This window comes from Centruroides sculpturatus, unplaced genomic scaffold, assembly GCF_000671375.1.
Source record: "Centruroides sculpturatus isolate CEXI.00-Female unplaced genomic scaffold, Cexi_2.0 scaffold443, whole genome shotgun sequence".
Taxonomy (NCBI): domain Eukaryota; kingdom Metazoa; phylum Arthropoda; class Arachnida; order Scorpiones; family Buthidae; genus Centruroides; species Centruroides sculpturatus.
Window position 1 is genome coordinate 402516 of NW_019384892.1, and position 25155 is coordinate 427670.

The 25155-nt window shown below is 30.4% G+C and overlaps 1 protein-coding gene across 4 annotated transcripts; it reads right to left on the reverse strand.

The window, feature by feature from the left end:
- Positions 1–906: 906 nt before the first annotated feature.
- Positions 907–24789, reverse strand: LOC111631295 (elongation of very long chain fatty acids protein 4-like). 4 transcript variants are annotated; one of them, XM_023375516.1, is made up of 8 exons: positions 24685–24789; positions 17237–17325; positions 12270–12457; positions 12017–12097; positions 11773–11944; positions 5437–5564; positions 1347–1496; positions 907–1276 (listed from the first exon to the last, which is right to left on the reverse strand). In XM_023375516.1, the coding sequence occupies exons 2-8, from the start codon at positions 17316–17318 to the stop codon at positions 1133–1135; spliced, it is 945 nt and encodes a 314-aa protein (XP_023231284.1). In that variant the 5' UTR covers positions 17319–17325; positions 24685–24789; the 3' UTR covers positions 907–1132. The 4 variants fall into 4 exon arrangements, with proteins under 4 accessions (XP_023231284.1, XP_023231283.1, XP_023231286.1 ...); XM_023375515.1 differs by having other exon boundaries at positions 17237–17328; positions 24685–24773; XM_023375518.1 differs by lacking the exon at positions 12270–12457.
- Between the last annotated feature and the right edge of the window lie 366 nt (positions 24790–25155).

The window sequence follows — 25155 nt, forward strand, 5'->3', positions numbered from 1 at the left end:
TATTTAAAAACTATATTATACTTTCATTTATTATACATTATAAGCATCTTCAATTAGACTTTAAACAGACTAAAAAGTTATTTTTTATTGTTTAAAGAATCACTGAAGATATTTTTAAATGTGTAAGTTGAAAGTACTCACTCACTCTCTTCTTTTATAAATAAATCTTATAGTGTTATCAAATATTCTGTAAACGTATTAATATGTTTCTTAAATCTTTTGATAAAAAAGAAAAAATTTAATTTTAGAAAGCATTTCAAATTTCTTGTCAAATTTGTTCAATATTCTAGATAATTATGAAAATCATTAATGTTCTAGCTTGATAATGTTATAAATGAAGATATATTTTTATAAAAGAAAGATATTTAACTTGTTGTATTTGCCATAAAATAATGTAAACTAATTTTTGTCAGAATTCAATTATATTCAAAACAAGAATTTAAATAACAGATCAGGTAAAAAAAATAAATGTAGAAGGGTTTACAATTTTGCAGTTTATATACTGTATATTAAAAGTCAAAATTTCATCCATGTAAATATTACAAATGAATAAAGTGTAATGCAGCAGGAAATGCCATTACATCATAAATTTAATATGATATGAATGTTAATAAAATAATAATTATTATACAAAAAAATCTAATTTATGGAATAATATTGGTGCAAATTTCTTATCTCAATTTTAGTTGTGTGACTGATATCAAAGAACAAATAATTGTTTCTAAGTGTATCCAACATTAATTTATTCATTTAAGTATCATTTTAAAAAAAATCCTTATTAACATTAAATAAGAATTTTACTTAAAATATGAGATTGTAATTTCATTTCATGTATTTTGTAAAAGTTTTAACACTCAAATACATTTAATGTACTGTATATTATTTAATAGTCTATTTGGTCACAAAATAAAATTATGGAAATTGATTCAATTCAGAAAAACAATGTTGTTATATATTTTTACAATACAATCCATTATTATTATTATTATTACTGTATTATTATTATTATTATTATTATTATTAAGTACTTTTTGATTTATAGTATCATGACAATTAAAATCAATAATAAGATTAATAAATTAAGTAAATTTAAAAGAAAAAATTATAATAATTTTAGTTAATCCGATGCATTTTAAGATCTGACTTTGTCTACTTTTCTCCTCGCAGCATATAGTGATCCTTGGCTGGAAATGTATTTCCTATGGAAATGACTACTATTTGATTTTATTATTCCATTAGGAATATGTTCTTCTGTAGATAATTGTTTCCTTTTATTCTAAACATTAAAAATAATTTTATTATCTCAATTAAGTATAAAATAGATATTAAAATAAAAAGGCACATACCTTTTTAACATAAGAGTTCCAATAAAAGTTTCCAAAAAGAAGTATAAATGAAAATGAATAGGCTACTAGAGCATATTGCATCCACAAAGTGAAGCGACATCCTGTAGCAATTGCATTAATACCCATAGTTACAGCTGCAATAAACTGAATCTAAAAATTAAATATCAGTCGTTAAAAATCTTAAAATTACAAAGTTCATTCATAATTAATAAAATTCTAAGATATGAATAAATAATGAACATTAAATGATTATGAGATGATGTCAAAAACACTTCATTAGCCTAAAGCCAAATTATATTGGGCTATATTACTACTACTAGCCATTTCATTAACCATTACCTGTACATTTCACTTTAAAGATATGATTTATAAATTTTTTAATAATATATGTAAGGTTAAAATAAGGTTTTGTATATAAAGTTTTGTAAATAACCTGGTTTGCTTCTCATCATTTCTATCTCATTTACTATTGACTGTATGAGGTTATATTATCACTTACACTATATTTTACAAAAATACCATATTATTACTATTACTATTATGTTGGGTATTGTGGGTTATACTCGGTTGACACTGGTTGCTGTGTATTATGCTGGACCAAAGTCAAGGCATAGCAACCAAAACAAACCAAAAATTAAATAAGTATGTCAGTATGTGTGTCTGTATTCAGGAATTTCCTAACAATATGACATGTATTCAATATAGTGGCCTTCTGTATTGTGATGTATATGTTTTTTTATTCAACTGTAATGTTTCCAGGCTTTTGTGTAGTGTATGTGGTATGACACCTGGAGAGGAGAGAATGGCAGGTACAATAAGCACCCTTTCCATCCTCCACAGATGCCTTATTTCCTGGGCAAGTTCTATGTACTTGCTGATTTTTTTTAGTGCATATGTTTTATACATGGTGTGGTGAGTGTTTGGAATAGATATGTCTGTAATGCATGTGATTTTATTGTGTTTGTCAATGAGTGTGATGTCTGGTCTGTTGTGGTAAATTGTTTTATCTGTGATTATGACTGTCATTTTGTGTGTGTTATTTTCCAATACTGTCTGTGGAATGTATTTGTAGTATGGTTCGTGGATGTCTAATGATTTGTGCTTGTTTGCAAGCTCTTGGTGTATTATATTAGCTACTTGATTATGTCTGTATAAATAATCTGTCTGTGCCAACAGCTTGCAACCAAAAGTGACATGCTGTATAGTTTCTGGCATGATGTGACATTTTCTGCATGTGTCATTTGTGAGTGTTGTATCTTTGAGGATGTGTTTTCTGTAGTTTTTAGTATTTATGACCTAATCCTGTCTTCCCAAAGAGATATCCCTGAGCTAACCAGCTATTATTACTATTATTTTCAAACTAATTGTTTAATGCTTCTCAAAGTTAAAAAAGTCCTAAGATAAGTTGCTTTTTCTCCAATTATAATTTTTTATTAAAATAATTCTCTCTTACTAGTTCTATTAAAATTTAAAAAATTGTATTTTAAAATATACATTATAAAATTATATAATGTACTACACTGGACTAATACATTCTAGATATATCCATGAATCACTAAAATACCATTTAAGCTCAAAAGTACTTATAAATTAATAAAAAAATTTTAAATTAAATTTAAACTATAAAATTCAAAAGCTGCTGCATTACAGGAGTTTTCAAACTACTAGAATGGAAATACATTTCTTGTTATTTTAGGATCTTTTTTGATATGTAATTTTGAAAAGACAAAATAAATATATATAGTCAGATTATATGTTTTATAAACATGTTTTATTTTACACTAGTGAATCACACTGACTGTAATTTTTATCCCACTCTTGTTTAAGAGCTTTCCACAAACATTAGCTTTGAATTTAAAAAAAAAACTGTTTTAGAAAATCAAAAGCAAAAAATCTAACAATGAGAGTTGTGTAACTTTCCTGGCTGTTAAGAGTTTTTATTAAAAAGAAACCTTTATATTATTAAACAAAAAATAAAGTTGTGTGTGGCACCATCTGTTATTAGATTTTGTTATAAAAAAAATTTTCTACATTTTTCATTATTATAAAATGGTAAAAAGTTTAAGGATAGGAATGACTTTTATAAAAATGTGTAAATGTTAATAATGAATAAAATCTTCATTAAGTCCTACCCCTCTCCAGATATATGACTCTCCTCTCTCCCCCCACCCTCTTGACCAGTCACTATCAAAATTCAATAGCATTAATCCCCTTTATACAAGCCATCATGCCAAATTTTATTTCTTAATCTTCACCCCATCCTGAGATATTAAGTGAAATAGACATCAACACATACATATGGAATTTTTTTGCCTTTTTTTTTTACTTTTTTGGATTCAGGAGGTCTCAAAACATGATTTGCAAAAACTTGGAGGATCAAATCTGACATGATTTCAATACTTCCCTTGTTATGTATACAAAACAGCCAGGAAAGTAAAAATCAAGTAATAAAGCATCTGGAGACTGACTGATATGTCTTGTTTATCTAGAAATGCCTGAATCCAACATATTTTGAGTAAATAGTCAAGTGTTTTTTTAAGCAGTGTTGCAATGATGCTTTATTGGAAAAAATTTTTGTTCATTTCTCTAGGATACAAATTTTCCTCCAAATATGCAAAAATTGATTCCAAACAATGCTGAATATAGTATTCTGCATATATCTTCAATTTAGCAAGAATCTCTAATTAATGGCAATGTTCCTCTGCCACTCAAAGCAGCTACCACCAGGAAAGTTCTCTGCATGTTTTTTGATCCAATGGCATGTTTTCATCTCATTTAATGTAACAAATTTTTCTTTTTCCATTATAATTTTTTAAATACATCCATGCTTTATCCATTATTACTGCAAATTCTGATGTTTGGTCAGCTAAAAATTTCTCATATAGCTTGTGGCAAGTTTTCTTTTAATTTTTAATGTGTTATGGTCTTAATCAGTGAACAGACTGCTTTCTTCTGGTATTCATGTCTAAATCTTTATAGATAATGTTGTTAATTGTTCCTAATGCTACTCCAGTTTGTCTAGCTATTTCCCTTTTCTCATCTTTGCTAGCAAGAATCTTTATTTTTTAATGGCATTTGCAATAACATGTAATAATTTTCATTTATTTTAAGTGTAAAATAATTAAATGTAATACCATCAGCCATGATTTATATATTTTATATTTACTTAAACACGTATTTTTTAGGAAAGTGGTGTTAGCACCAGATGATGTTTTTACCATATTTGCATTTTATTGTGGAGGCAGTAGCCTCAAAAGAAAAGGCGTCTCCATACTTGTGAAATTGCGGACTGTCAACTGGAGTGAACGACGGATGAAAAAACAGAAGCAAAATATTTGTTAAATGTTGCAATTTTATATTTTGTTTATACTTTTAGGTGTAAAATAATTAAATTTTCATTTATATTTACTGGTTTTTTTAATCCTCATGTTTTTCTTGACAATTCATTATTTTAAAATCATGTCTCCTATACCTATGGTAAATTCCTGCCCTCTTAACCTTTTCTATATAATTCTATAGCTGTTTGCTCCCTTCTATAGAAAGCACAATAGCTTCACCATATCTATTGATTTGTTTAGTAGCTAAGTTTAATTCTAACAATGCCACAGAAAATACCTATGATATAATGATTCACTTCAACCAATAAAAACAGAAAAAATTGATTTCTGAAATTTATTGACATTTCAAAAATGTTCAAGAAAAATTGATGGAATTGTATATCTATACAATCCATCTATACGATTCCATCAATTTTTCTTGTAAAACTCTTTGTATAGCCTAAGCAGATAATTGATTCTTGCTGAAGAAAAACAAATCTGATAATCTATTTGAAGGAATAAAAAACAATCATTGTATAATAATATCTTTATAAAATATGTAATAAATAATATATTAATGTACTGTATTTGTATAGGTAATTTAAAATTTGACTAAGTTAAAAATTTGTAATGTAATCATTTAATTTTTTCAAACAAATTCTTATAATGTTTAAAACTTTAATCATTAAATTTACAACATATGTTATAGGAAATCATAGATACAGCAAACTTTATTAAAATAAATAATTTTAATAATAGATGAAGTAACTTACAAGTTGAAGAACAGTCAAATATTTTTTCCACCATAAGTACTTTTGAACTGAAGGTCCAAAAGCAGAAAGTCCATAATATAAATACATGACAACATGAACAAATGAATTAGCCATAGCACCAGGAGCAGCTATAAATATTTTATGATTGTTTAACAACAAAAATAATAATAGACAAAAAAAAAAAAAATTTTAATAATTATGATTTAGCAAACTTTACAAGAAATTAAAAATTAATAATTAAGACAAAATTAAAGAAAACTTTTCAAGCAATAGTTGTCTTCAGTCAACCAATAAATGTAGTAAGAGTTAATTAATATAATTAGACAATTATAACACACCTTTTTCATTCTCGAAATAGTTTTATTTATTTAAAACTATTGTTTCCAACCTCTTCTATAGGTCATCTTCAAGTTGAAATAGATTGGAACATTTGCATTCCATAAGATGGAACACATACATTTAAATTCAAAAAATTGATAACAAAATAAAAACAAGAAAATAACATAAGAATAACTTATAAAAATATACATATATGAAATAAAATAAAAAACAAACTCAGATATATTAATAAACATAATGATCCAGTAATATTACCTTGAACATTAAAATAAATTATTAAGGTATAATTGACATAACGTGCAACTATAAACTAATGTATCAATATAAATTATGAGTTCATCGCAAACTTTTTGACCATAAACTTCAAAGCCGATTGTATGCCTCCTGCTTTCCTTGCATTTATGCATTCCTCTTCCAGTTTGCTCTTGTATATTTAAATCTTTTCAGCGATCCTTGCTAATGTTGGGGAGTGCAAGGGTTTGACAATGTCCACTTCATCCCATTTTACTATCGAGCCTTGGGTTTGAGCCATCTGTGAAAGTATTGTTATGTTGGAATCTTTTCTGATGTTATATTTGTGTCCTTTGAATCTTACACCCAAATTCCGTGTTGTGACGCTGATATATTCTTTCTTGATTCCTAGCTGTACATTTTCTTAAGGAATCTTGTACACCCCTGCTTTTTCTTCTTTCTTGATATTATCTTTGTCATTTCTTAAAATTTTATATAGGTTTGGAGCTCTTTTCAGAATCATTCTTGACTCCTTGTGGTCTGCAAGTTCTTTCATAATGTCTTTTGTACTTCTGTTATATGTAAACTTTATGATTTTACTGGGTTCATGGTCTTGAAGCTCTTTTGTGCACATCTCGTATCTTCTAGCTATTCCTGTTATTGTGCCTGTTTTGTATCCTAGGGCTTCGGTTACTTGTACAATTCTGTCAATTTCCTTCGCTCTGTCCACAACGCTGTCACAATATAGAAAGGCCCTTCTGATTAGAGCCCAGAACGCTGCCAGTTTATAACGATACGAATCATTTGATTGTGAGGGAATGTAAAGTGGGCTGTGCATTGATGGAAGAGGAAGTAGGAACGGTATTGGATTATGAGAACTTGTATCCTTCCATAAAAATAAAATTTTGGATGGAAGCACTATTGGAATTCATGTTCAACAAAATCCCCAAATTGATTCGTTACAACAACGAGGTAGTAGAGCTGGCTAACCTGATTTGCTACGAATCTTGCTTTAGCTTTAATGGCCAGACATACAGACAAAAAAAGGGAGTTCCAATGGGAAGTCCAATCTCAGGAATAGTATGTGAGTTGGTCATTAGAAAACTGGAGAAAAGAGTTCCTTATGATTTCAGAAAAGATATTGTATACTTTAAAAGATATGTGGAAAATATCTTTATCTTATGGAAGAATAACCATAAGATAAATGAATTTGTTGATGGGATCAATGGTAACAACAATGGCCTAAAATTAAGAATGGAACAGAAAAGTTCTTTAACGGTACATTTTTTGGACATTAACATCCAGTTTAAGAAAGGTCATTTATCTACCAGTGTTTACATCATACCAATGGATAGCCTGCTTTACATCCCCTTGCAATCAAATGATTTGTATCGTTATAAACTGGCAACGTTCTGGGCTCTAATCAGAAGGGCCTTTCTATATTGTGACAGTGTTGTGGACAGAGCGAAGGAAATCGACAGAATTGTACAAGTAACCGAAGCCCTAGGATACAAAACAGGCACAATAACAGGAATAGCTAGAAGATACGAGATGTGCACAAAAGAGCTTCAAGACCATGAACCCAGTAAAATCATAAAGTTTACATATAACAGAAGTATAAAAGACATTATGAAAGAACTTGCAGACCACAAGGAGTCAAGAATGATTCTGAAAAGAGCTCCAAACCTATATAAAATTTTAAGAAATGACAAAGATAATATCAAGAAAGAAGAAAAAGCAGGGGTGTACAAGATTCCTTAAGAAAATGTACAGCTAGGAATCAAGAAAGAATATATCAGCGTCACAACACGGAATTTGGGTGTAAGATTCAAAGGACACAAATATAACATCAGAAAAGATTCCAACATAACAATACTTTCACAGATGGCGCAAACCCAAGGCTCGATAGTAAAATGGGATGAAGTGGACATTGTCAAACCCTTGCACTCCCCAACATTAGCAAGGATCGCTGAAAAGATTTAAATATACAAGAGCAAACTGGAAGAGGAATGCATAAATGCAAGGAAAGCAGGAGGCATACAATCGGCTTTGAAGTTTATGGTCAAAAAGTTTGCGATGAACTCATAATTTATATTGATACATTAGTTTATAGTTGCACGTTATGTCAATTATACCTTAATAATTTATTTTAATGTTCAAGGTAATATTACTGGATCATTATGTTTATTAATATATCTGAGTTTGTTTTTTATTTTATTTCATATATGTATATTTTTATAAGTTATTCTTATGTTATTTTCTTGTTTTTATTTTGTTATCAATTTTTTGAATTTAAATGTATGTGTTCCATCTTATGGAATGCAAATGTTCCAATCTATTTCAACTTGAAGATGACCTATAGAAGAGGTTGGAAACAATAGTTTTAAATAAATAAAACTATTTCGAGAATGAAAAAGGTGTGTTATAATTGTCTAATTATATTAATTAACTCTTACTACATTTATTGGTTGACTGAAGACAACTATTGCTTGAAAAGTTTTCTTTAATTTTGTCTTAATTATTAATTTTTAATTTCTTGTAAAGTTTGCTAAATCATAATTATTAAAATTTTTTTTTTTTTTGTCTATTATTATTTTTGTTGTTNTATATTTTTATAAGTTATTCTTATGTTATTTTCTTGTTTTTATTCTGTTATCAATTTTTTGAATTTAAATGTATGTATTCCATTTTATGGAATGCAGATGTTCCAATCTATTTCAACTTGAAGATGACCTAAAGAAGTTGGAAACATTAGTTTTAAATAAATAAAACTATCTTGACAACAAAAAAGGTGTGTTATAATTGTCTAATTGTTTGTTGAGCACATTCTGTTAAATGTTAATTAACATATTAAAGAATAATAATTTTGCATATAAATAAGTATTATACAAGCAATTTATACCTGTAATATTAGTTTAATGTAAATAATTTGTTCCCATTTTCCTTCACAAATCCTTGTTTACTACAAGCTTGTTAACATTTTTGATTATACTATTGTGACCTAAAAGTATCAGGAATGATTCATTTAAACTGCACACACACAACAGGGTGCTGTTGTCATTTGATACAACTTTTATTGTCATTTTATCTTTTATTATCACAGACTATATGTCATTGTCTGCTTTTGTTTGCAAGTAAATACTTGTCTTGTATGTAAAAATTTCTGTCTTGGCAATTTTTCAAAATGTCAAGTGTAACTGAGCAAAAAACATGCATTAAATTTTGTTTTCACAATGGAATTACTGCTACTAAAAATTGGAAATGTAAAAAGTCTTTGGTGATGATAGTCTATGAAAAACAAGAGTTTGAGTGGTACAAGATGCTGAGGGAATCAGAAAATGTGTCAAAAGTGAATTATGCGCTGATAGACCATCCACTTCAACTGATGAACAACACATTTAACAATTAGGAACATTATTGAATATAATATATATATATTCCAGTATCATTTGTATCTTGTCAAGCAATTTTAAATTAAAAGATTGTTTGGACTTGGAGCACATCACTTCTTGAGTTGTCTTGAAAATGTTGAATTTTTTACAAAAACATGTTCAACTGGGTTAGGAAATGCTTTCTCATGGCAAATCATTCTTAAAATACACCACTATGGGTGGCAAAACATAGATCTATGCTTTAAACACCAAAGCAGCTCGACAATTAAGAGAACAATGCTCAAAAGGTGAAAAGAGACTGAAAAGACCATATCAAAGTAATCAAAAATCAAGATTTTGTTGATTGTTTTCTACAAATGTCATGGTATGCACATCATGAATTCCTTTCAACTGACCAAGTTGTCAACAAAGATTATTATTTGAGTGTTTTGCATCATTTGCATAAAGCAATCTGTAGAAAACAACCTGATTGTGTCAAGAAAACTCATAGATTTTGCACCACAATAATGGATCTACTCACAATGCTCATCTGTTTGTGAATTTTTGACTAAAAACTCAACAAATATGGTTCCACAAGCTCCATATTCACATAATATAATTCACATAATATGGTACTAAGCAACTTCTTCCTGATTCCACAACAAAAATGTACACTTCATGATCATCATTTTGAGTTGATTGATGCCATAAAACAAAAATCACTTAGAGTCCCAAAAGGGTTTAATGAAAACAACTTTAAAGCATGTTCTGAGGATTGGGAAAAATGTTGGCATAAGTGCATTATGGTGGCAGAGAATTACAGTAGACTCCCCTATAATGCGAGTTCATATAATGCAGGTTTGTATATTGCGGCGAAAAAATTGCGACCGTATTCGTATAAAGACGCTAAAAGAGACTCGTAAAATGCGGTAAAACGTCATCACCGACTTATGTTGCTACAGGATTGGTCAAATCTGGACCAATAGTGGACGAGCAGCTTAACTACTGACACGTTATGGAGAGTTTAGGCGTGTAAGTTGAGTTTACTATCGTCTTTATAATATATAAATTAGGTACTGTAAGCCTAATACAGTACTGTAATTTTATACATTTTTTGTGAAAAAAACATTTCTTATTCAACGGCCATAAAAATTATTTCTATTAATGATGTCTCCAAAGTTCAACGAATTTGTCGCATAAAAATAACTTATCAGAAAATGCACCCGCCACTTGGTGCACTGCTCTGCGACAAAAACAAGCTTAAGCAACGGCGTCGTCGAACGATGTACACTCAGTAAGTAATCCTACAATTTTTTGTTTATAGCATAGTTTATACGATTATTCCTAAAAATTATACGTGTTTTGGAAATGTTGAGTCAAATTAGTCTAGAATCGATTAATTTCATGGAAGAAAACCTTTCAAACAGCCATAGTCCGTAAACTGCACACATGCCGGGTTGTGATTGGCTCACGTATTTAAGGATTCCTACAACACGAAATTGTTATAAAGTGGAATGTATCTACCACGTTATAAGGGGGTTGACTGAACTTTGAAGGGAACAAAATAAATTTTGGTGAATAAATTCAAATCTTGCATTTTATTGAACCATTCCCAATACTTTTTAATCACAGGAGTATGTTCCTAGGAAAAAATGGTTTGTTTTTGTATTCCTGACCTACCATTAAACTTTGTCTAAAGAGAGGATGGCATGACATTGGGGGCCACAGATTCTGATCAAACTCTGTGAGGATATACTGCATCCCCATCAACTAACATGTGTCAAGCAGTAAGGTGCCCTACTCAAATTTAAAAATTTAAGTTGAAAATTGCACAAATCACTGAAAACCTTTAGAATATCTATTATTTATAGTGTGATTAGTGGCTATATGGAGTACGTTCAAATCAAGCTGGGGTTTCAAATGTCAGTATCAATGTGATATTTTTTAAAAAATTAAAACTATAATTTACACTTTATTCTTGGTATTTTTAAAGTTATTATCCCCAACAACTGACATAAGTACCTTACTGCTTGGCACATGTCAGTCGTTGGGGATGCACTATATCCTCACTAAGTTTGATCAAAATCAGTGATAATATACTATAGTTTTTCTTTGCTTTATTTAATTCTTAGATATTTAAAATTTAAAAAAAAATCTCTCTAATGAATTTGATACCATTTATATTCATTGGAGAATTAAAATAAAAAATATTGATATGTAATCTCCAAAAATAAAGTTTATTACAAATTTATTTAAAAAGATCATTTTTCATTCATAAAAACTTTTTTCTGTAATAATTATTTTGAGAAAATTTAACTTTAGTTCAACAGTGCATGATCAAAGAAAAATCGCATAATAAAAGTTTATTATTTTTAATTAAAAAAATTTTTTTTACCTGATCCACCAGGTACCCATTTCACTCCAATCCACCATAATCCAAACATTGTTGAATGATGATAAACATGAAGAAATGTGAGTTGATTACTCTTCTTCCGTAGAATGAAGAATATAGTATCAAGAAATTCAACTAGTTTTGAGAAATAGTACCACCATAAAGCCTTTGCAATCTAAATCAAAATATTACATTAGTAACTGATTGTATGTATACCATGACATTATGTTTAATGACATTATCTTACCCTGACTTCATATGGATTGTCAGAATAATCAACCAGCTGGCAGGACCAGTTGTATTGACGTTTCAAGGCACAATGATATAACTTAAATATTAAAATATAAAGATGAAATGAAGTTCTTAGAAATCTGAATTTTCAATGTACTACCAATATCTGATTAAAAAAAAATTCAAACTGCTTCAGACATGCAATTTAATCAATACGTTTAGTTTAGTAGTTTGGTGAAGGCATGCAAATAAACAGCACATATCCATACCTCAACCCCAATATACAAGTTCAAAAGCATGACAGTAAGATTATAGATCACAAGAGTCCACTTAAGTTGAAAAGGTTCTTTATTAGACATTAACTGAGGTCCCCAATGAATTGTTAATAGGTAAAGGATGATAAGAATTATGGTTGGCAAGGGTGAGCTCATTAAAGGCCAATCTGCAACCCTTCTATCTGCAGTTAAAAAATTAATAAGCACATTTATTAACAGCTTGATGTTATATATTATTTACTTTAAGCCTTTTATGCAACATTATATATGTAATAAGAATATTTACAATATTGTATTCTTACACCACAAAAAAATCTTAAAATGCAGCAATACTTTTTAATCTAACGTTTCAGTCATTTTTATCATCCTTCTTCAGGATAAAAAATAGTGATTGAATGGCAGTTTTCATTTGAAATGAATGGAACATATTTTTAACACGCACAAAAAGTATTGAACATATTAAAAAGTATCACTGCATTTTAAGGATTTTTGTGGTATGGTTATTTAATGCAAGTGTAGTATCCAAAGTAGTATTGTGTTCTTAAGCTACATTTCAAAAAAATGCTTATTTCAGTATTTAACATTTTAAAATACTATAAATCTACTACAACTGCCATATGAGATCAGGCTAAATAACAGCTATAATAATTTTGACCCTAGAGGGAGGAATCAGGCCAAGAACCAGAGGTCCAGATAGCGTAAATGACAATGCATCCATATGGTAAGTGGTAGTTGCAGGTTTGAGTCCCACTCTGGGCCGATTCTTGTCTTACAGTTTAATCTAAAATTATTTAATTAAATTATAACAACTAAATTTAATACAAGATGGCACCTAGTGCCTTCCTCTAGGGTCAAATTTATTTTATTACAACCTACTGATAGAAAAAAAAAAAAAAAGTAAGTGTTAACCTCCAGAGCACAGATCTAATGATCCAAAAACATTTGGGATTTATATATCAGAAGGTTATTTTATATTTTTTAGAAATTTTTAATTTCATTGGGCTGCAATTTGAAAAAATTGTACACCTATGAATTCCCACTGTCATTCATCCATCCGTCTTTCCTAAATCTCGAGAACAGAGTTAGATAGATGAAAGAAGAAACCAGATATAGAAACCTTAGGGGCAGGAGGCCCCAATTAACTATATACAAACGCCCAATGCAAACCAGGTCATGTTATTTCAATTCAAAATTTCCCCTGAAAGCAGTTAATAGATGACCAGCACAACTCTATTGCTAAAGGAAAAGTATGATGTACAGAACAAGCCACTACTAATTTGAGGTGGCAATCATATATTTTAAATTTAAAAAAATTGCAGCTTAGAATTGTAACAATATAATTGCTTTTTTAAGAAGTAAATATATTTTAAAAAAAGGCAAAATAAAAATATAGATTAAACAACAAACATTTTTGGCCATTTACATTAAATCTTCAAGATATATTACTAAAGTCAAAGTTTTCTTTTATTTGTTGTTGACATTACTTTGAAGAAATTCTTTCCAAAATGGCAAACATTTTCGGAAAAAAATCAGGTAAGAGAAGCTACACACTTTTCATGATGACTACTATATCATTAGTAACATTTTATAACCAAAGTCACTCAAATACCTACAAAACATTCACTGTAAAATTCATGCTTTATTCCAGTGTGTCACATATCACTAACTTATTTTATTTCAAAGTGACTAATTCCATAAGCAAATCAGCATTCCTTGAAGTCATGTGTCAAAATGCTGCTGTTCTGCATTCAGTGGCAATTGAAATCTATGCAGTAAAACATTTTTGTGCCTTTTACATTTAATTTTGGCATCCAATGTCATTTTATTTTAGGTAGTGTGTTAGACATGAAACCAGTTACCCATGCCAAAATGTGACTATTTTTCTATAGTTTGTCATGTATATCAGCTGGATCTGTAATAAACTGGAAAGCTGCAGCAAAACATTCTTTCAAATCAAGGTGAGTTTTAAAATAATTAATGCAAAGGTTATTTATGTGAGTGGAAGTTTAATTATATTGCCTGACAAAATATTACTCTTCCCTTCATTTAAATATATTATTATGTTGTACTGTGGAATAAGTGATTTATTTCTTTCCATAAAGCAAACAACAGTGAAAATCTAATTTTTATACACAATAAAATTTACAAACATCGCTAAACCCAATATATAATATAGCTACACACCAACCGAATGCCGAAAATCTATCGGGCTAGTATAAGGCTAGTTATTAAATGAATTACGTAACCAATTTGGCTCTAGAGGTAAGCGTTATGCGCCATCTCTTATTAACTTTAATAATTATAAATAAATAAATTAATTTAAATAATTTAGAACCACTGGGAGAAAAAAATTGGCCTGGAGCGGGACTCAAACCCACAACTCCTGCTTACCGTGCAGATGTGTTGCCAGTTACGCTCTCCGGACCTCCAGTCCGATCTCCTCTTCCAGCGTATAGAAGCTAACCATGTAACCATCGATGGTTATTACAACACCGGCTGGGAACACATTCAGTGCCCACGCCCTACGTTCTACAAGGCACTCAACCGGCCATCGCAAGCCCCGGCAAGGCGTAATATATACAAACATTGCTAAACCCGATATTGAACACCTGTAGGTAGGTGTCGTTATTGTAGGTAGGTAGGTTATCGAATATCCGCCTGGTGCTTGAACACCTGTAGGTAGGTGTTCAAGCATCAGGTGGATATTCGACACGGGAGACTCACCACAGCCTTGGCCACATATGCGTCGGATCCCGAAGTCGAAGCATGATTCGAAAAAGCTACTGTTATCATCAACACACCCCACCAAGAGCATCTCAGGTGGCTGGAGGCCACGGCTATCTACAATGCTGGTTGGCTAACCACGTGCGTTAACCGGAAGGAAGAGCTGACTCTCTCTCTGGCCTGGCAATCACTGTTGGATGCGAACCCGTCACTTCCTCCCCCACCACACGACCGTGTGTGTCAGAAAGGACCCACTCCTTCAGAATTGACACTCGATCCCAACAAATAGAATACACTCTGTCCAGGGAATTCCACTTGACCTGAAGAAGAGCAAAGAGATTGCTCGAAAATGTTTGTCAACAGTGATATACAGTGTATACGTGTAGCGCACCGGTTACAGGTTCTGGACAGTGTAGTGTAGATTTCACCCCAGTGCTAAGTGTAGAATAGTTTTCTGTATTCAGATGAAAATGGTAGTAAATATTTCTTAATTTTCAAGTTTGTGGTATTGGTATGTTATATGTTTATTCTATTCCAGTATTGGAGAGTTATTGTCAATAGAGTTTTTGTACACTGCAAGTTTTAAGTGACAGTTATTAAATATACTGAAGGGCATGGCAATAGAGCTGCCAAGAGACACTTTGGATCTACTCCCACAATGTGTGTCATCAGACTGTGGAGACAATAGGAGGAAAAGCTTCTTCAAATGCCAAGACAAAAGAATGCAATGTGAAAATAATAACCTCCAAAGTAGCAGAATCAAGATGAACTTTACCTGTTTTACATTCTTTTGCGGAGGCAGTGGCCTCAAAAGAAAGGTCATCTCCGAAGTTTTGTGAATTATTTAAGGATGCTGATGATGTGCATGGCAAAAAAGAAAGACAAAATGCAGTTTTATCTTCGTAAAGTCGAATTTATATTTTTTATATTTATTAAATGTGAATAATGCCAGCCATGTACTTGTATTAAGTTTTTTATTTAAAACAGATATGCTTGTTTTTGATCACTTCAAAGTCCATGTTACACAAAGTGCAAAAGCAATCATAGCAGACTCAAAAACCCAACTTGCTGTGAATCCAGGTGGGTAATCCAGTGTTCTGCAACCGGTGTGCCGTCACATGGTAAAAGATGTGACATGAACTTTTACATATTCTGTTAATTTCAAGTTTTATTTATATATTTTTATCACAGTTTTTGCATTTCTTAAGCTTGTATTTCATTCTCTGCCACAGCACTGATGAAATAAGATGATGATTGTATATTCTTTATTACAAGATATGCATTTTTATGTATTCTCAGAAATTATATGTAAAATAAATTTGCTCACAGGTGTTGATGTCTTTTAATAATGATAATAATAGGTTAGTGGCATTACGTAATTCTATTAATAGTATCATATCATACGTTTTTGAGGGGAATAACATTTTGGTGTGCCATGTTGAGTCATGGGTGTGCTGCAAATAGAAAAAGATTGCAGAACACTGGGCTAACCAGCCAACTGAACTTCTTGATGTATCAGTAATCAAGCCCTTTAAGGCTCTAATGAAGAAAAAATGGATATCGTGGATGCAGTCAACTGGTAGTGATTCAATACCTACAGGCAAAATCAAGAAAGCATCCATTGCCAAAACTTGTGATTGTATCCTAATATTGTGTCAAGGAGGTGATTGTGAAATCATTTTAAAAAAATACAGCATTGCTGATGCCACATTTTTAATGATTTCAATGATGAATGGAACTGAGGATGATGAAATTTAATGGGATAAGGGAAATGACTCTTCAGAAGACACCAATAATGTAGAAATTAATGATGATGATGATACTTCTGATATTGATATTGACAATAATGAAGAGTTCTTGGCCTTCTATGATGTGAAAACATCATAAATTTGTTACCTCTGCATAAAATTTTTTGTATCTTTGTTCTTATGTTTTGTAATTATTTATTACATAAAATTTCTTGTGCCATAATAATATGTTAAAAAATAAATGCCAAAATTATTTTATAATACAAAAAACAAGTATCTAAATATAAACAAATAAAAATTTTAATTAAAAAATTAAGACAAAAGATTTTTTTCTGAAAATTTGAACCAAAAAACATAGGTGTGTATTATACATGGAAAAAATACATAAAGTAAAAGTTAATTCTAAAAATATTGTTAAAAAGTAATATACAATTTCAAAAATATTTACAAATCATTATAGCATAAAACACAATATTAGTATTAACATACCTGCAAATGATAAAGTCCATTTGTAATTATCATGTAAGTGTGTTAAACTATGAAGTATGTCATCAAGCCCAGGTATATCCATGTTTGATCTGCTAAAAATATCAGTTCATATTAATATAATTAAATTAGAATAAGATCAAATATTATCATTCAATAAAATCTTTAAATTAAAAATTACCATTTTTGTGTGTAAAATCCAAACTAACATATATCCCTTAGAAAACTGTTAGAACAAAAATAAAACCTTTGCATAACTCATCCCATTGTATACCCCACACCCAAGGGAGTACCAATTTATCTATATGCATGAGTTTGTTACTGTAGTTTAAAATCAACATATAATCCACATTCTTTTTCAAACTATCTTTTATAAAATGTAAAAACACTAGACACCAAATAATGTTTTAAAATTAACCACACAACTGTCTATCAGAATTATAGAAAAGGTTTATTTTCTATAATGTGAATGATATTGGCTCTTCATTCACAGAGAACAGAGCACTACTATTTGGCAAATGGAATAAAAATAGCAAAGAACATTGTTTTAAAACTGTTCCTTACAAATGAACACAGAACATAATTAACATATACAAAATTACAAAAACAACCAGAATACATAAATGTGCATAATAGGCATACAACAGAAAATCAGAATTCTGTTAATTCTTTTTTCTGTAAGCCTCTTTAATAATAGCTGAGAAATGACTTCAAAGTAAACAAATATCTAAAATGCAGTGGTAAAGCAAACTACTGTATTATGAAATGGGTAGGCTGAAATGTTAAACAATGTGCATTGTCAGTTAAAACATTCTTGGAGATTATAACTTAAATAAAAGATAAAAACATCATATTTATGTACAGCACACTAAATGAGTATTAAGTTCTAAATTATTTTTATTGAAAATATTTATACATTAGACAGAATTAGATAACCTAAACAGGGTATAACAATTTGCAGGGCTTATCACACCAAGCAAATTGTTATACTCTATTTAGGTTATCTAATTCTGCCTAATTTATAGTCGTGGGCAAAAAGCATTGTTTATTAATATTTATACATGTTTTATAGTGTTACTGTGTTGTATATAGTATTTTTCAGCCACAAATAATGCCTTAGTTTTATCTTTAGAAGGACAAAAAATAACAGTTAATTCAATTGATTTTCCCATGAATGCTAAAAGGGAATAAAATTCATAGTGTTTGTTAAACACTACTATAGACATGAATGCTTGCCATTCCAGATACTATATTTTGTAGCATGCTGTTTTCTATATTAAATATGAAATTAAATCCCAAGGTACGGTCATATTGTTTTCTTCTGTAGATAAGTTCCACAAGTCAGTTTTTTGTTTGCAAAATTAAAGTAGGCCTATATGCATAAAATAATTTACAGTATTTCATTGTTTTATTGGGAAATAAAATGTAAATGTTTACAAAATACAAATACTTGCAAACCCTCTGGTTCATCATTAGGGGAAATTTTAGAATGTGAATTTCATGAAAACTTACTCAAATATTTTGTCATGTTAATGTTTCTTGTAAGTTGTTTCTGATGATAAATCAAAATGTTTGAAAGTATTTGGAATTCTATGAATGTTTTATCTTTTAATTCCGTCAATAAAGTAATGAAATAATGCATTTTGACAGTGGTGCATTATCCTATGGAACCAAACCAATCTTTTATAAATTCATTACTATACCAAGAATGTCAAAATTTAAATTTAGTGCTATATTTTATGAGGTCCCCAAATTCCCAGTGTGATACAGCATAGGTATAGCATAGAACTTTTTCTAGAGATTGCATTAAAACACAAACAAGAAAACCACGGGATTCCCCAAAATTCTCCTGAAAAAAAAAAATGTCTGAAGTCAACACTGGGGCCCCCAATTCAAATTTGCATGGCCCATTAAGCTATAATATGAATTTTGAACATTTGAACGTTGCTTTGTCTTTTTAAAAATTTTTTGCAATGAAATTTGTACAAAATCTAAATCAAAGTCTAAATTAAAGATGTGGTAGAGGTAATTCTGCATGAAAAATTGGCAGTAAAAAACAAATATTAAAAATTTGGGCATATATTTCTATAATGTCCAGTACTAAGCTGAGTACTTGAATAAGCAAATAAATTTTTAATACAACATACAAAACGAATTCTAATCTTAACACTGCGTTGAGTAATAATAATCCACAAAACCTTTTTATAACAGTGTTGTCTCCGTAACAAACTTCATGAACGTTTTCGACCTCCACTGAGGTCTTCAGGTGATGACTAAATGGTGTCTCTTCTTGACCGTTGGAACGATGATGCCCGAGATGTAAATAATGTTATAAAAAGGTTTTGTGGATTGTTAATATAACATAGTTACAGTTTTATAAATTAATAATAAAATAAGTATCTATTTTATTTAAACTTAAACACTTAAGTCAAGTCCAAACTATTACTAAATAGTATCTGAAGTATCAATGTGAAAACAAAATAACACAGAAATTAAAACTAATAAAAATGATATAATTATATGATTTTTTTATTTTTTTTCATTTAAGGAAACTAAAAGATTTATAAATTACATAAATTGCACCATATAAAATTTAATTTCCATAAACTAAAACACATAAAAGCAATATAGTAAAAATTTATATAGTTTAATTAATTGGGTGAAAGTTTTCAAATTGCAGATTTATATATATAGTTAATTGAGGCCTCCTGCTCCTAAGCTTTCCATATCAGGTCTTGACTTTCATTTATTTAACTATGTTTGTGAAATTCTTAGTGGTGTTTGTCTATCGTTTAATTTCAAGAACAGAGTTAAATAAATGAATTTTGGAATCTTTGAATCTATTATCCCTTACAGGTATAGAGTACACTCCTGGGGATATGCTTTGATCCATTTTATCTTTTGCATTGTGTAGCAACTTGTATATTGTACTGGATCTACTGTATGCGATTTCTGTACCACTCTGACTGCAATATCTTTGTATAAGGAGTTCAAATGTTGATTGAACTAAACTATGGTACACCTGGAGCTAGTGATGCATTGTTGGTATCTGTTAGAAGTTGACTGGGTGTTGGAAACATTGTGTGTGGCAAGTAGGTTGGCATAGGCACAGGCTAAACTATGTACCATGTCTCTTTTGTAGCCATGTTCAACCACTATATCTTCTATATGTTGTAGCCCAGCAGTGTCGTGCCTATTGGTGTGATGAGTGAAGGCCCATCTGGTTAGTGCATGGAATGCAGCAATTTTATACAAAAAGGGGACAGACAAGTTTGCTGAGATGAACAGTGGTACGTATCCCAGTTTGTAATAAATGCTCATTTCTACCTGGCCCTATTGAGACACATGCTGACATCTAATAAACGAGCGCTACAGCTGATTTGATCCAGCTTAAGGGCAAGACCGTACAGGTTGTTGTTCATGCATGTTGAAAACCCATTGACCTTTGGTTTAGTCCTCCAGTTCAGGAAGACTAAACCAAAGGTCAACGAGTTTTTAACATTGTTCAATTCAAATGAAATTTTGGTTATATTCATTTTATGTTCTGTCAGAAAGTACAGTCAACCCCCTATAACGTGGTAGATACATTCCACTTTATAAGAATTTTGCGTTATAGGAATCCTTAAATACATGAGCCAATCACAGCCTGGCACGTGTGCAGTTTACGGACTATGGCTGTTTGAAAGGTTTTCTTCCATAAAATTATTCGATTCTAGACTAATTTGACTCAATATTTCCAAAACACGTATAATTTTTTGGGAATAATCCGTATAAACTATGCTATAAACAAAAAATTGTAGGATTACTTACCGAGTGTGCACCGTTCAACCATGCCATTGCTTAAGCTTGTTTTCATCGCGGAGCAGTGCACCAAACGGCGGGCGCATTTTCTGATAAGTTATTTTTATGCGAAAAATTCATTGAACTTTGGAGACATCATTAATAGAATAATTTTTATGGCTGTTGAATAAGAAATGTATAAAATTACAGTTCTGTATTAGACTTACAGTATCAAATTTATATACTGTAAAGAATATAGTAAACTCAACTTATGCGCTTAAACTCTCCTTAGTGTGCAAGTAGTTTGGCTGCTCATCCACTATTGGTCCAGATTTGACTAATCCTGTTGCGACATGAGTCGGCAATGACGTTTTACCGCATTTTACGAGTCTCTTTTAGCGTCTTTATATGAATACAGTCGCAATTTTTTCGCCACGATATACGAATCCGCATTATATGAACCCGCGTTATAGGGGGTTTGACTGTATAGGCTACTTATTTCTTGGAAATATTAGCTATAGAATAAATGTTTTATCGATTTTGGATCAAAAATCACCCTTATGTTGCAGTGATGTCAGTGACCACATGATGTTCATGCTTGACAAGGAAATTACCCTTAAGTTGCATTTTTAAATATTGGCAAATGGTGTATTTAAAATTACTTCATTAAATTTAAAATTTTAAAAATGACAGTCACATCATGTCACTTCTATAACAAATTTTTTGAAAAATATCTTTTCATAATGACCACATGATGTTCTATTATCAATTTAGGATCAATAATCACCCTTACTAGCTCCAGGTGTACCATAGTTCAGTTCAATCAACATTTGAACTCCTTATACAAAGATATTGCAGGTCAGAGTGGTACAGAAATCATGTACAGTAGATCCAGTACAATATACAAGTTGCTACATTATAGGAAGTAACAATCTAACAAGCCCGTTATTAGAAAGTATTATTTGCTCATCTAATTAATGTACAGTACATACCTACAATTCATCTTTGTTACATCAACATAAAATTAAAAAAATTTGCTATTTTGTCAAAATAAAATGCCTAGGGGAAAGTGTAAGAGTAAAATTGATCAGGTAAATTCTAGATCTAAAGTAACAACTGAGAACCCCTGAAAGCCGTGAAGTATTACTTAAGCAACATCAAGTAACAATGGCTTTGTCAAGAGCTGCAGAAACAGCATCACAAAGTCAAGCTCAACTTGAAACTATTCTCAATTCTTCAATATTTACTTTGTCATTAAAAATATTCCATCATGATTGACAGCAGAATTTCTACTAAAATGATAAAATTCATAACAGAAAAATTAAACTTACTAGTTATGAAAAAGTTTTCCATTCTTGTTTCCAATAAAAACATTTATCTAAGTACAATTTAAATATATTATTGGTGCATGTTTATTAAATATATATGTTACTGTGAATGACTGATATCTGGCAAATGTCAACATTCTCTAGTGAATGTCAGCATTCACACAGCCGTTTCATGTATGTACGAAATATTTGCTAAATATCATTATTTCTCACTTACACCGGCAAATGTCGACATTCAGCATGAACTGATGGTGAATGTTGAATAAAAATATTTTTATCACTTTAAGATAAAAATGCAACATTTTAATATGTGAAAATAGGAGAAAGCTTAAGTAACAGCACATTTAAATAAACTGTTGAACCTAAAACGAACAGTACATTCTTAATCATTAAAGAAAATAATACAATAATAAACTTACACATAAATTATGTGATTAACATTATACAATCTTATTTATTGCAACAACTTAAACCGTTATGGCACTTTGAATTGCACAAGAGTCTCTTGGTTTTACAACTGCATTTATTCGTGGAACACTTCTTTTTGCAATGACAGTGTGTATAGCCTTGTCCTCCACTTTTCGAATTAGCTGCAGCTGCTTCTCTCAGCAATATTTCTTGAGAAGAAATCTCATCTATGGAAAGTAACTTTTCTTTACAAATTACAAACTGATTACGTTATTACGTGATTACGAACTGATCTGTTAATGGTGTCCTTTATTCGGATATCGGCGACGCCTTACCGACGACCCCTCTCATCCTCTGCCACTCGACCTGACAAATCGATCCCCATCTCACGGGATCAAAAGACCTTGTCCTAACTTCGGCTACCCACAAATGATTTGGCGACAGACTGTCACCTCTATATCGACATTGGCTTCTCGGGTGTCGTTTCGACCTCCACCAAAGCTTATCTGTGTTTGTCGACATACACCAGCGATTGTTCGAATGTATAATAATATAACCAAATATTCGGACTTTCACCAACATATTTTGTATGTGTCAACATTCACTGGAGAATATCGACATTCTCTAATTTCATTCTTTTACAGTAACATATACACTAATATGCAACCTGCAGTGCATCATAAAGCCTTATGAATTCCTTCTGCGAGGATGTGGTCTTCATATTAAAAAAGGTTTCCCACATCTATCTTATGTCCATATTCAGAATTAAAATGGCATGACAGAATCACAAGTTAATCAATTAGCATTAATTTTAATCTATATATATGAATGCTTATTGCTAACTTTTCAGCAATTCTTGGTTATGAATTATAAATATGAATGTTAATCAAATTATGAAGATAGCAAATATTACTATAAAAAATTAAATTACTAAAATAATTCACTCAATGAAGTAACTAATACACACTTAATGATACTGAATGAGATAGTTGGGATTTTAAAAGAGCTATAGACTATGCCTACAGGAGTAAAAAGTCAATGAAACCAATGGTCTACATGTGACCCTTTGCAAGATATAGCAATGGATCCAGGCTGCAGTTAAATATACAATAGGCTTAATGGACCATGCAGCATGACTCCAATTATGCCCTGAAAATAGTCAGTGCAATGGCATTTCTCATGTTTTATGAGCTTTTAGCCATCTCTAGTAAAGTGGAAAACAGCTGATTTTGTCTTTCTTTTAAAAAAATAAATTTTAAAAAATCTTAAAAAATTAAAAACTTAGGTGCAAGTGAAACAAAATTTTGCACCCGAAATGTATTGTGTAATAAAGACTAACAATTGTAAACCTTAGTAGTTTTTTTGTCTGATAAAATCAGGTTATAGATAGAAAACAGCAGTGGTATTACCCCTTAAAGTTTTTTATTTTTTAAAAAGATTTTTTTAAAAGAAATATAAAAAAACTGCACCATAAGTAAATATATATAACTGATTTTGTTTTGAGATATAGTTCTGAATTTTTTCACTTTAATTTTATCCCATTTTTGAGTGTCTTCAAAATTCCAGATAGGTTGATTTCAGAGGGCTATATCACACATAGACCATCAGTTCCTTTGATTTTTAATCCTATGGGTATGGTCTACAGTTTTGATAAGGACCCAACTGCTCATTCAGAGTTGCACTTGTACCTATTTAATATCAGGTAAGGATGGAGAAATTCAACATTTTTGAGTGAGTTAACATGAACAGACAATCTAATTCCTTTTATGTTCATTTACTTCTAAAGATGGAAGATGGCCTATAAACCACACCAAAAACATTAAGTTTCTCTATTCTTACTCACTGTTAAAGGTGTATTAATTACAGTGGCTAGTGTCTAATATTAAAATTAAAGTATTTTTTTTTATAGTTTTAATATAACATATTTAACAATACCTCAGCTATATACTTGAATGAGCAGCTGTTCTACACTCTACCTCAAAAGAACATACTGCACGTTTATGGATTATCGAAGGAAAAGGACATCTAGCGGAATATATTCTAATATTAATCATATAATATTAATTTTTGAAATTTTAAATAAATCTGTTTTAATAATAAACTAATAAATGTAGCACATATTTAGACTGTTCAGTTATATTAAAAATCGTCATTGTAAAAATTACATAAAATATAAGAAAATATTAGTTTATACATTATTACACGTAATGTACTGTAAACTACAAGTTATTCCAAGACAGTTGTACGAACTTCAGCATTGAATTCCCACACACAAAATGAGACAAACTGTATAAACAATAGGGGTCGTAATACCACGCGTTTTCGAGATATTAGTCAGCAAAAATAGAAGTTGAGGCCGAAGTTTTAAACGCGAAAACGTGTACGTCGGACGTTCAGCGCCGCTTT

Coding starts and splice junctions, on each gene's coding strand:
- LOC111631295 (XM_023375516.1), bottom strand. CDS start 17,318: ATGGATATACCTGGGCTTGATGACATACTTCATAGTTTAACACACTTA. Junction 5,565..11,772: donor ATGGGTACCTGGTGGATCAG/GTAAAAAAAATT, acceptor AAATATTTATAG/CTGCTCCTGGTGCTATGGCT. Junction 1,277..1,346: donor GGAACTCTTATGTTAAAAAG/GTATGTGCCTTT, acceptor TTTAATGTTTAG/AATAAAAGGAAACAATTATC.